The sequence below is a fragment of the Protomyctophum bolini genome, assembly GCF_963924005.1.
Source record: "Protomyctophum bolini genome assembly, chromosome: 13".
Classification (NCBI taxonomy): Eukaryota; Metazoa; Chordata; class Actinopteri; order Myctophiformes; family Myctophidae; genus Protomyctophum; species Protomyctophum bolini.
Window position 1 is genome coordinate 18,089,426 of NC_137874.1, and position 13,789 is coordinate 18,103,214.

Here is a 13,789-nt window from a genome sequence, read left to right on the forward strand (position 1 = left end):
AAACACAAGACCACACGGCAGCACCCGTCACGGTCTGGTGCCACCACCACGGGACTCCATAATAAGAGGCTATAAAGGATTATAGTCACAGCATTACACTTTGGGAAGCTTTTAAGGTCTGGGTGACTAAATGAGTCTGGGAGTTGCTCTGTACTCCTCCTCTGAAAAACAGTTTACAATATGCCTCTGTCTCACTCGCATTCCACGGTGCAATGGGGAGGTGGAGGAGGGAAAATAAACATGCCTTGCCTTAATTCATGAATGATGGACCTGGTCATGCTATTCTTAGACCTACAGAATACCTTGTAAGTCAGGCATTCTCATTATGTAGAGAAAAGCTGTTACAAGTCTTGCATCATTTATCCATCCAACAAGTATAGAAGTGCATGCGTGCACATGGTCACTGGCGCCAACTGTCTGGAAAAAGGCAAATGGAAATGGATGACCTAGATCTGGAAACCAAAGTGCAACAATACTTTCACATTGTAGGTCTTCGGGGGCTTTGTTATAAGTGCACGTAAAGTGGCCGTGTGCCTCGGTGAGCTACAAGGTCACTCCTTTTCATCAAGTTCATCTAGGTCTCTGAGGTCCCCAAAACATGTCTCTGAAGTCGTGTCATGCATTCTAGAATGCCTCTATACGCAACCACATGTAGCCTTAAAGGCAGGGCAACAGTTAAGGGACAACTTCAGAATATAGACCAGAACATCTTGCTTTTTTCATATAATGATATGGAAATGATCAAGTTCTGAACATGCAACTGTACAGTTCAAAAGGCATAGTAATGATTAAGTTGCTATTGACTGTACTTACAGTATGTAAATGTCTAGAAAAAAGACAGCTGTATTTGTAGTGCTCTCTCTGGAAGCCTCCCACTGTTTAATATAAAAGTAAAGTGTAAAGTATTTGTAAAGTGGAGCTTGACTTAATTGACTTGAGCTATTTCTGCAGGAACAGGGCTGGCAATCACAACCTGACCGACTCTGTTTTGGGCAGTCTTCTTCGGCTATGGGACCATGTCAGTCTGCTTGTTTTTGCGTTGTTCCCCTGATCTGTTTTGGCACCTGCACGTTTCTCTTCCCCTGTGGATTTTAGCTGATTCAGTTCTTAATCTTGACATCATTATCTGATCCACCATATTTGCTGACTATACGGTCTGTCTCTTTGATGTTTTCTCCCTGTAGGTGGAATGGGAGTTCCTATTATTTAATCAAATAGCATCTGTAGTCTTCACATTGATGTACAGGCCGGTCTGTGCTGCCTCTTCAGAGAGTTGGCTTTGGTTGTGCAAAAATGTGCATGTTGTTGTTTGTGGGAATATTGCCCCTGGCAGTATTAGAACATCTCAATTTTGACTGAGGGCGAGAAGCAACCTCGCCCTATTTAAAGGGCGAGGTCGCGTGCACATACAGTATATGGAGCATGTCTTGAGTGTACAGGGTTTGATGAGATCAGATCAACATAATGGAACGTCAGAACAGGTCAGCTCCATATATGGAGATCTAAGGGTGGCAGTGGTGGCAGTGTCTTGAGTGTACATGGTTTGATGAGGGTCCAGGTAGGGCCGGGTCTTCATTTTCGGGCCTGTTGAGAACTCTAGTTTTTGCCGGCTGCCGAGCACGGCTGCACAAATAACTTTGGATGGATGGGGAAGGATACACATATGGAATGTCAGAACAGGTTATGACATACTAATATTGATGACATCAGGGATCTCCATATGGGCTTAATTGTGACACGAGGTCGCATTTACTATGATATGATCCCTGATTTACTATCATCCCTGATGATGTCATAGTGATGTCACGAGGCCTATGTCATAGCGATGTCACGAGACCTGGGTACAATATATGGGGGCTTTCCCCATGTATGGGTATTGTACGTGACATGAAAAAAAAACGCAAGGTTTCATAGTTAACTGCGACCTTCGTCGCAATAATTGATTTTTGGTCCCCCAAAATAATCATAACTGAACTGGGAACCCCCAAATTAATCATTTCTGAAGTGGGGAACCCCAAAATAATCATATCTGAACTGGGGACCCAGTAAACCACTACCCCTTGAAAAAACAAAACTAAATCATCTTTCCACGGAAATTCCAATTGTTTCTACAAGCTCATGTGTGAGCTTGACCTTGTAGATCCGCTATTTTCTTTTTTACTCTTTCTTGTTTGACCAGTTCTTGATAGTGTAGTTTGTTGATGACTTTTAACACAGTAAAGGTCTTTTTAGTTTTTCACTCTATTGTCATCTGGGCCCTGGGAACACCCTTTTTTCTTCAATGACTTAATCAATTGCATTTATCTTTGTGCCAACGTAATTCAATTGCTACTACAATATACCAGAGACCAAAGGCCTACTCCAAATTATCTGTGATGGACACATCCTAAACACGCTTCTGAGTTATATAGTACAAAATTAAATAATGTTACCACCGTGCTGAACACCAACCGTATAAACTGTCAACAGTATTGGCACGATTTATTTGTGTTCAAAACACAGCAGAGTGGAAAAACAGCCAGAGTCACGGCTTGTTCCTGTGAATGTTGACTCTGGCCTTGTCCTCATCGACTGCTTGTCCTGTTTGGAAAGCCATGTAGGGAGTGACCAGACCATAATACACACACAGGGAGATACCGACTGATTGAAAGGTACCATGTAGGCCTACACCCAGACTATATGAACACTCACCGACTCATAGAGGGAAGGAAAGAGTTACTAAAAGACAGTGACCATGCAGAACATGGCCACAGACTCATTCCGACAGACAATGACCAGACCCTATAAACGCAGACTCATAGACGCAGGGAGATACCGACAGACTGAAAGATTGCATGAATACCAGTCCATAAACACCCAGAGTCATACAGGAGATACAGACAGACTGAACCGTATCATGAATACCAATTCCAAATTCCATATGCTGTACATCCAGAGTCATACAGTAGATGGAGTACCGAATACCAGTCCATATACACCCAGAATCATAGATGGAGGGCGATACAGATTGAAAGGTAGCTTGAGAAACAACATGACTGAGACAGATATGATGGGAAGCCTATTTGTCGACATGATCTATTGACACGTTCAACACAGTCATCTTGGATGTTTTCCCATATAGTCTTGTCCATCTCAGCTCATAATTTGGCGATGGAATTATAATCTAAACAACATGAATACACCTCCGTTACAGACTTCCACAATAGAAATAATTTTCACCCAACTTTATTTTTATTTTTTATACTACTAAACCATGGAAAACGTCAGTCTGATTTATAGGCTACTTGGTGGCGTGCTAGTGATGCACACCGAACGACGTAGCAGATGATCTACAAACTAGACAAGACATAACCCCTGTGATGTTGTCTTGAGCCTTGCTCTTTACAGCAGGATGTCCGTCTGGCTGAAGCCAAATAGGAACCTGCCTCATCATCATGGGTCAGCCAGCCAACCGTGACACCGGAGCCTCATCTCCACACACATGCTGCAGTTAAAAATGGAACAACGGACATATGATACCCCTCCCCCGGTCACTGGACAAGATGCACGGTCACAATGTACGAATAACTATTATGGGGTCGGAGAGAACAAGAGTGAGACAGAGAGGGTAGGGGAGACGAGCACAAAGAGAATGAGAGAGAGTATATAAACAAACATGGAGGGATAGAGAGAGATTAAGAGAACACGGGGATGGATTGTGGGAGTTGAGATGTGACAGGTGACAGCGGAGGAACAGTAAGCCTGCCGTGGACAACAGTTCTGAGCCATCGCGGGTGTGTGTGCGTGCGTGCGTGTTTGCGAGTACATTATGTTTGTCAGGATGTCCCCTGGGACACTGTGTGGTTGTGTATACTGTGCTGTATGTGACTCCATACAGTTGGCTTGTGTGTGTGAAGGGCTTTAGTCCAGACTGAGTAAATTGGTTGCATGTTGAAGTGTCCCAGGAGTTTTGGACTGCATGACCTTGTTTTTTTCCAGCGTTATCTAATGTATTCCTATTAGAAAACGGTGTTCTTGGCTATAGGTCATGATCCAGTATAATCTATGGCTTTCCCAATGTCTGGGTCAACATTTTGTACCCATTAGTAGGCTAAACAATTTGTTTACGACTAAGACTGTACCTTATCTGTTAAATTCACCTGGGATTCCTACATTTTAATCTAATCTAATTTGGATTAATATGATATTTTTAGTAATAACATATTATTATTATTATTATTATTATTATTATTATATAAAAAGGGGGAATAATATTACAGATTCTTAAAACATAGCATATGGCAGATAATCAGAACATGTGTGCCACACTGTTGGAGATGTCAACACATGTACTGTTGCCTAGGCTACATTGAATGACCACTTATAGTCTCACCAGACGGAAAATAGGCAGCAGATAAACAAATGAAGACGTCTAAAAATGGCTTACTTATTTATATCAACATTTTCAAAGCCGTTGTTAGGTGTTTCAACTGAAAGAGTGGAAGCATAACAAAAGTCACATGCCGTGTTTAATGCAATTCAGTTCTTGTTTAGTTTTTTTCATATTAATGAAAAATAGGTCAATAGTTTAAAACAATTTTCTCTCTCTCTAACATGCTCACACAGAAACTCGTGTACTCTGTTGTCGTATGCTGTCCGTCGCGTGCCAAAAATAGCAAAAATTCACAAGCGACACCTCCGTACGACAAAGCATATACTAACATAACAGCCATCAGGCATTAGTTCAGAAGTGGTGAGCACTCACTCACCCCACTGCAGGAAGCCTGACACGTACTTCTCCCCGGAGAGGGGCGAGGAGCAGAACTCCTGGTAGACCCCCACCAGAAGGTCCAGCAGGGTCTGCAGCCCCACCGGCCCCGTGGACAGCTGCATGCCCGCGGCCATGCCCACGACCAGGCCTGGCGGGTCCCTGACGCGTCCGGGACCGGGGCCTAGTGTCGACATGACGCCCGGCAGGGTGAGGGCCTTCTCCGCCTGTGTGTTCAGTAGTGCTGCTGCTGGGAATCCCTGCTGGCGTCCATGAGTCCTGGGTGTGTGTTTGTGTGTGTGTGTGACTCAGTGACTGTGTGTGTGTGTGTGTGTGTGTGTGTGTGTGTGTGTGTGTGTGTGTGTGTGTGTGTGTGTGTGTGTGGAGCTGGGTGCAATGTCTCTGCAACGCCTACTGGCGCTAAGCTGCACCTTTGACTCACTAGTTGCGCTGCGCTTGATATCAGTCACCCACTGTCCCTCTCTCTCTTGACTTCACACTTACAGTAATAGCTCCCCCTGTCACTATCTTTTTGGACTTCTCTCTCTCTCTCTCTCTCTCTCTCTCTCTGGGCAATCCCCCTGACCTCTCTCTTCTTCCTATCTACTGTATGCCGTTCTGTGTTCTCTATGGGAGTGTGTGTCCTATGATGCACACATCCTCTTTCAACATTTTATTGTTCCCCTTCTTTCTACCACTTTGTTCCCTTTGCTTATTTTGTTCTCTTCTTTTTAGTTCATCTAATTCTATTTGTCTTTATATGTCTCTCTCTTTTGTCTTTCTCTCTCTCTCTCTCCCTCCTTATTTTTCTCTCCCCATGGCTGTGCAGCATCTGTCAAGCCTGCAATTCTTTCCAGCTCTGACTCCAGACCTTTTTTGGTGTGTCCTCTCTCTCTCTCTCTCTCTCTCTCTCTCTCTCTCTCTCTCTCTGTTGCCCCACTCCCTTGATTCAAAGCGCTCCAAAACGTTGCACCTCAGCAACAACTGACAGACAACCTTTGTGCATCCACATTACAATAATCTATGAAGTTCCTCGCAGTCGCTGACTCGTTAATGATTGGCTGTCATTACCTTGTCGTGTTGTTGTTCTTCATTTACTAGCTTCCCTGTCCGCAGAGTAAACAGGAACCACTGACCTGAATCACTGGGAGCGCCTTACCCTCTACGTGTGTTTGGAAGAGTGCAAATCTGTCAACTGTCCAAACTCTCTCACTCGGGTGTCTCAATTTTTTGTGTGTGGCCCCGCTGGCGGCATCTCACCCCTTTCTCTTCTCCTCTCTCACTTGTGTGTCAACCTCGGCCTTGAATTCCTCCACTGTAGTGTGCATCTCTCTCTGTCTTTCTTTTTCACACTCTCTCTTTCTCCCTCTCACACGCTCACTCTTCTGGTGCAGCAGTGATCTCTCTCCCTCCCACCAGTTCACAGGTTAACCTCCACTTCTGTGCCCCTTCATCCGTTCATTGTGTCTGTCTGTCCCTCTCCTCTTCCCCTGGGGCGGTCCAGTGTGTGTCTGTCTGTCCCTCTCCTCTTCCCCTGGGGCGGTCCAGTGTGTGTCTGTCTGTCCCTCTCCTCTTCCCCTGGGGCGGTCCAGTGTGTGTCTGTCTCAACTGTCTCGCTCGCTGACTCTGTATCCCTCCCGCTCTTCCTCCCTCCAAACTTTTCTGTTGTGACTTCTTTGGGTGACCTGCCTCCTTCCTCTCCTGCTCTCTGTTCAGCTATTACCACAGTGGTCACAGTGCAGACTCTGCTCCAATATTGCTTTTGTCAGCCACTCCGTTTCAAGGCTGTACATTGTCATTCGTTTTTTAACTTTTTTCCCTTGGGCTGAACTTGTGTTACAAGCAGTGGTGGAAAGTAAAACGTAACTAAGTACATGTACTGTCTCAAGTACTGTATACTTAAGTACAATTCTGAGGTATTTGTACTTGAGTATTTCCGATTTCCAATACAATAATCACTACATACATTTTGGCCATTTGAAAATTGCCGATCTACAAGCTCACAACGATGCATTGTGAGCTTATGGATCGGCAATTTTCTAAAGATTTGTATCCATTTGGAAATGTAAAATGCTTTTGTACTTTTACTTGAGTACAAATGGAATTCCACCACTGGTTACGTGCTTGTTTTATTGTGTTTTTCCAAGCCTGCAATAGAGGCCGAGGGTGCACTCACTCACTCACTCACATGGAACATAAACATCACGTGTGTTTTGTGCATTTGAGCTTTTTTTGGCTATGGGGAGAAGTATCATATTACCAGAACAATATTATTGTAATATATTCACAAGCATTTGTAAGGACAGTTACATGTTATTACAATGTTACCCGTGTGAAATGAGGGGCGCTCTTGTCATCGTACATCAATTCATGTTAGCGGACATTTGACATTGCTACATAAGGTACATAAGGTGGTCCCTTATTGGTCAAGCGCTCCCACCAACATGTGATTGGTTAGCCCATTTGCTCGTTTACATAGGATTTGATGTTTTGTTTTGATGTTTAATTTACTTCAAATTTAGCGGAATTATCAGCTCTCATCATCATACATCATCATGCATCATCTCATACTGGCCAATCAGAATGCCTGTTGCCTGTGATTGGTTAGCTGATTTGCTTGTTTACATATGATGTAAATCTTCCTTTCAATGGCGTTTAATGTTTTGATGTTTAATTTACGTCGTATTTAGTGGAATTCTGAAGTAATTTCTTTGTTCATTGTCGATGGCAAATATTGAGACGGGTGGGGACAAAAGCTTTTTCACAACTTTCTTTAGTTTTAGACGATTCAATGACTACTCTATAATAAAACTGACCTGATTCCTATTCAAATGGAATCCCATAGGTTGAAAATGGTCTTGCGTATTTGTTCGTCAAGTATGAATGATTTGCATATACACCATTTTAATCTCAAATCTTGGAAGATACTTGACTTATTTCTACTGTAGTTCTTGTGTACTTGTTCGGGACTTGACCAGGGGCCAGTTGTGTGAACCATACATATAAAAGAAGCACTATACGTTCACTATTATGTATTGTAGGCATTTCTCTAATAACTGCAGGTTTAAGTTTCACTTTGGCATTGCTTCCAAGGACACATCTAGATCTATCTATACTGTAGGTTTGAAATACACTGTTGTGTCCGTTTGTTTCAGGTTAATCAAAGAGGATGCAAACTTCCAAACAATGTTACGGTTGTGATTTGTGAGTTATACAAAATCAGTCATCCTGTTAATGTGTCCTATTCAGTACAGAATCATAGTTCTAGTGCCCCAAACCTGTTAGTGCCTCCTTGTGGTTGGGACAGAAAATTACTTGCCACACCTTCATTGTTCCCTAACAAGCACTCTACAGTCCCAGGATTAGCAGAACAATAATTCACTTTCAGTGTAGGTAGAGGACATGGAAAGGTTAAAAACACATATAAATAAAACTGAAATACACAAACACACTTTTAGGGACACTTCATTAGCTGCCAGCATCAACAACTAGGGTCATAGACGCATGGTTTAGGAAGAGCCTGTGGCTATAGCGGCTTGGTTATGATGTACAGTAACCAAGTTGTAAAATATGGAATGGGTCCATCCCTCGGAGAGTTCACCATAATCTGTGTGCCCGGCTGCGTTGTTGTGCACTCACTCCACCCACCGCTTGGTTAATAATTGGATCTGACGCTAAGCCGGTTGGTTGGTAAAGCTGGCTTGCGTGTTCATCAGTACAGTATTTGCAGTCGTGTGCGTCACCGAATGAGACATTGCCGGACGGAGGGGAAAGGACAAGCAGAAAGAAAGAATGAGGCCCGATAGAGCACCTTGCATAGCTTTTTGAGGGAAAGTGATTTCTTACAGGAGTACAGGAGTGGACCGTTGTCTCCCTATTTCATCCTTATTTTCGGCCCAGCGAAGATGAGTTGTATTCCTGCATCACACAGGTAAGGATTACACTGTATGAAGTAGCTAACGAGGCCGGGTCTGTTACCCCTGCGACACGACCTGAATACGTGTAGGCCTCCAAGACCACACTGGAAACAAGCCCTTGGGGCTTATTTTGCGTTATCCTTTTAGCATTAGTGTAACTCTGTGCTTTAAGCAAACTGTTAATAAAGTGTAGTATAGCCCCAATATGAGCACTTTAATATAATATTACAGTATACTCGTAATTGGATTTACACCTGCCATATAAATGCAGTGATTGCCTTGTTCAATACCCATGACGGGTCCGTCCATGTTCTCTGCATACCAGTGGCCTGGCCCATTGACTATAACTCATCACATGCTTTATATAGAGAGAAAATATTTATTTACAAACAGAATTCTGCCACTTTCGGTAAAATGGTTAATTTGTATGAACTATATTCTACCCCATCATCGTACTGTCTCTTCCCTTCCTCCTCCATTATTAGAAGATGAGTCACTAGTTCCTCAAGTCTATTATCTCATTAAGTTCTTACTTGCGGATTAGTGCTTTGTTGAAACTCTTGCCTGCTCCCTAAATTGAACCCCCTTTGCGTTAACATGTGCTTGAGCACGTCTTGGCTTAACCTCAGTTACCTCACACACAGCCTTCCACAGAATCTGTGGAAAGCTGGGATTTTATCTACTGTTCAGTAGACTACTCCTATATCCAGTCCAGAGCCTGTCTATAATATGTGTTCATTTTATCTACTGTTCAGTAGACTACTCCTATGTATATCCAGTCCAGAGCCTGTCTATAATATGTGTTCATTTTATCTACTGTTCAGTAGACTACTTCTATATCCAGTCCAGAGCCTGTCTATAATATGTGGTCATTTTCACATGCACACACTGAGACCGTTACTTTCCAATACTAGTTTTGGTGCATTGTTTTATAGGCTTGGTTTGTAATCCCTCTTGAGAGGTTTCTCTCTAGTCACGTAATTTTACAAGCCTTTCTTTTACATCTGTGAATTTGGCAAGGTTGTACAATCGGTAAGCTCTAAGCTAGAGAGTGCAATCGGTTACAGCGTTACATTGTAATGGAGGAACATGCGACACGTGACACATTTAATTTGTCCTTGCAGTGGGATCACAGCTCTGAACCCAGCCGACTCAGCCATGGAAGAGAATCCAAGAAGAGGGAGCAGAGTCTACCAGGTGCATTATTAACGAACACGTCCATTTTGCACGAATGCACACTACTCTGTCCCACTGAGATGCATGCGTGGTGAGCTCGCACGGACATTTGGCTTAACTCATACTGACCTGCGGACCAGGGGTCATCCCCCTGCTATGTGGTGGTGGTCAAAATATTTTCTTTTGCCATGGCCATACAACATAAGTGGACAATAAAATATGTGTACCTATGTTGCTATATATATGCGTACGTATGTTGATATATATATATATATATATATATATACATACAGTATATACCAGCCGAATTCTTTCCTTTATGACGCACTTGTTTATAGCCAAAATCTAGAATGATATAGATACTATTAACTCCTTCTGGTCTGGGGTCACATCCCCCTGTCAGTGTCATCATCAATGACTATCATTTCACGCCACTTCATCGTCCATTAATCACCTCTCTCCTCCTTCCATCCAGCTCTTCCCTGAGACCCCGACGGAGAAGGACTCGGACAGCCCGTTCAGCGAGGACATCTTGTACCACCGGGCCCGCTTGCCCTCAATCGTGCTGGAGCCCACCGATCAGCACGAGGGCGAGGACCCCCGGTGGCCCTCGCAGGTCCACATGGAGGCCGAGGGGTCCTCAGAGCAGACCCCAGACTCTCCAGCGAGGGAACAGCTGGGCCAGGCGGGAGGGGATCAAAGGTATAAGAACCTCACAGCAAAATCATCATGAGTGCACAAGCTATGCAAGGGTCACAGTGAGATTGAGTGGGATTATTTTTATATATTAAATTCAATTGTATTAAAGTGCCAAATCACATGGGGCGCCCGCTGGCCTAGTGGTCCAGGCACATGCCACATATAGGCTTTGGTCTGACAGCACGTCATGTGTTCGAGTCCCGGTCATGACGACCTTTGCTGCATGTCTCTCCCCTTCTCTTTCACCCTCTTTCCTGTCCGTCTTCACTGTAACTATCAATAAAGACACAAAAGCAAAAAAAAAAAGAATACAGAAAGTGTCAAATCACAAGACTTTACCTGTATTTGGAACCCCAAATGTGATGATTCAAATGACTAAAGGCCGACATCCAAGTCCTGAGTGAACTATCGGGCAAACGGCAGATAATAATCAAGGGTTTGCAGCCAATATTCGTTACATTAGTAGGCCCTTACAAGGGCACTAAATGGCTGTGTACAATTTGAACCAATACAGGGCATACTATTATTGTTGGGGCTCGGATAACATGACATTTTTCTCCCTGAGGGGAAAGCCATTTGGTTTGGGTTAATGTTGGTTTGTAATTGTACACGTGTTTCTATGGACCATGAGTCTGCAAAACAAAGACATTCATTCATGCATTCGTTAATTCATAGAAGTACAAAACAAAAGCTACAGTCTGCATTTACAGTACAGTACTCTTGAGATGCATTTTGCTATGTGAGTAGGCCTAATAAATGGTGCATTTATATAGCGCCTTCCTTTATCCAAGGCGCTTTACATAGATTGTGCATTACATTCACCCATTCATACACCGATGGCGGCGGAAACCAACCAGCACATCAGGAGCAATTAGGGGTTCAGTGTCTTGCTCAAGGACACTTAGACACTGACTCTGGGGAAGCCCGGGTTCGAACTGGCAACCTTGCGGTTACCATCCAGCCACTCTACCCCTGGTGGCGGTTCAACATGAACATATTTATTCAGAGAACTATGCTCGGCAGTTCCGTTGGAGCGTTACATTGTCCATGCCGGCTGAGCATGTACTGTATGCAGTGTGTAGGCTAATCTGTACTGTACAGGTACTGTATCTCAACATGTCTTTTGTCCTGCTTCAGGAAGGGTTCTCTGGGCCCAGCAGCACAGAAACAGCTGCCATTCGTACGGCTGACTCCACCTCCTTCTCCAAAGCACGTGGAGTCTGCCCCGCCTTGGAGTTCGGAGCTGAGATGAGCTGAGCTGAGCCGAGACAAGTACAGCATGGGACCGTATCTCTGTCTAAAGCCTGATTTATACTTGACTTGGTTAGTGTGCTTGCGTCGTGCTCGGTGAATAAATAGCAGATCTACAAGCTCACAACGCGGCACGAATGTGACACGTTGTGAGCTTGTGTGTCTGCTGTTCACGGCATGCAACAGCGGCATACAACTAAGTGTTAATCAGGCTTATAAACCGTTTCATATCGGACTATGCCAAAGAAATGACAGAGAGCGTATAGAAACATGACATTTGCACAGGAAAATAATGATCAGGAAGTCTAACAAATCATTATTTTCTGTCCCTTTCTTTAAAGAAAAGTGCTTCATTATAACAAACTGTTATTTTCTGTTTGTTTCTTTAAATAAATGGCTGTATTATTTTTTATCTGTTTGTCAAAAGGAAATCAAATGTGGTGATTCAACCTATTACTTCTCAAAGTACAGATGTACGGACAACATGGAAAAACTAAAGAGGTGTACTGTAAAAGACCATGAATTCTTTCCTTTATGACGCACTTGTTGCCCCTTAACAAACGAACATTGATGAACGAGAACCGGGCCCCAGTTTACTAAACAGGGGCATTTGAGTCTGGCCTGAGACCAAAATATCTGTTATGGCTATTAGCTTAATGCTAGTCCCTTCTGTGTCATGGAACACGAAGGTCACAATGTTACTGGGCTCACAGAGAGAGTGAGAGAGAGAGAGAGAGAGATGTTCAAGTTGTGGTTTGCTTAAGACAAAGGGAATGAATAATTTGTTAGGAGGACACTTTGTATACGATGGGATATTGTAAGCCATGGGACCGTTTACACTTATAGTGAACATCAATGTTGATTGGTGCCTGCAGCCATTTAAAAAATGTCTGAGCGAGCACAGTTGTTTGAAACGCTAAATTATAGGATGATGCCTTTGGCAGGGAGAAGAAAAGGGATAAATCAGCACACTAATATTTTTGTGGTCCTCTCAAAAAGCATAAATAGTATACTATGAACAATTATTTCCCCTTACAAATGTGTTATATTATTTTTTTAATGTGACAGCAATAATTTCAAACATATAAAGCATCAGCATTTTGATAATTGAGAATAGTAAGAGCTATAGACCAATCTATGTAAATGAAAGTTATCAGCATTGTGTTAAAACTGGTAAAACATGCACCTTGTTTGAAAATTGTTATTTCAATGTTGAAATTCAGTCAGATTGGATGAGTTATGCTCATCTTAAAGAATAAAGCTATAATTCCTTCCACTGCACTCTGATCTGTCAACTTGCTAATCCCTGTTTTTTGACTGCCTCACTTCCTGAGTAGCGCGCGCACGCACTCACTCACACACACACACACACACACACACACACACACACACACACACACACACACACACACACACACAGAGATGTATTTCTTACATTAAACTGCAACATACTGTAAGGCATATTTTGGCATATTGTGAAGGCATATTTTGAGTAGGAACTGAATTCAAGCTTATTTTTGGCTGTCTGGGCTATTTTTGTACCGCTTTCAACATCAGATTTATTAACTTGTAAAATAATTAAACTTTTTTAAATTACCAGTGTTTTGGCATTAATCGCAGTTGAGACGAATAACAGTTTAAGTCCACACTAATTATCCATAATGTATAAATGATGGATATGGGGTCAGGACAGCTAGGCCTTTTCTTGGATGGGTTAGAATACAATTTGGACTTACTGTTATTCGTCTCAACTGCTCGACAGAGTAGACTTGTGATATTTAACACTGTAATCATCCCTGAAACTGGAACACTTTTTGGACTATTGACTTGGCTCACTTCTCTTGTTTGTGGTGATTGATGGCTTGACATGTCCAACAAGTCCGTGGCTATTAATTCCAGTGAGGCCTTAAACGATGTAGCTATAAACTAACACAGAAATGGCATATCGGGTTACTTGTAATTACAGTCCACGTCCTCCAGGGAGCAGAATGATCAAACA

The 13,789-nt window shown here is 43.0% G+C and overlaps 2 protein-coding genes across 11 annotated transcripts in view; one reads left to right on the forward strand and one right to left on the reverse strand.

Annotated features, from left to right (window-relative positions):
• The window catches only part of dmpk (DM1 protein kinase), a 22,433-nt gene extending 15,858 nt beyond the window's left edge, over positions 1-6,575 (reverse strand). For 3 of the 4 annotated variants that reach the window (XR_013965191.1, XR_013965192.1, XM_080780785.1), the window contains exon 1: positions 4,749-6,574. Coding sequence is in view for 2 of the 4 variants with exons in the window: in XM_080780785.1 (XP_080636911.1) it covers positions 4,749-4,944 (196 nt within the window). In the remaining 2 variants the exon portion in view is untranslated. Of the gene's footprint in view, positions 1-4,748 lie in introns of all 4 variants that reach the window. The other variant, XM_080780786.1, reaches the window with a different exon arrangement.
• Positions 3,669-12,993, forward strand: LOC308327394 (uncharacterized protein). Of its 7 annotated transcripts, none has more exons than XM_080780794.1 (4): positions 3,669-3,735; positions 9,789-9,861; positions 10,316-10,542; positions 11,677-12,993. In XM_080780794.1, the coding sequence occupies exons 2-4, from the start codon at positions 9,823-9,825 to the stop codon at positions 11,789-11,791; spliced, it is 381 nt and encodes a 126-aa protein (XP_080636920.1). In that variant the 5' UTR covers positions 3,669-3,735; positions 9,789-9,822; the 3' UTR covers positions 11,792-12,993. The 7 variants fall into 7 exon arrangements, with proteins under 7 accessions (XP_080636920.1, XP_080636919.1, XP_080636921.1 ...); XM_080780793.1 differs by having other exon boundaries at positions 3,698-3,773; XM_080780795.1 differs by having other exon boundaries at positions 3,710-3,779.
• Positions 12,994-13,789: the final 796 nt, after the last annotated feature.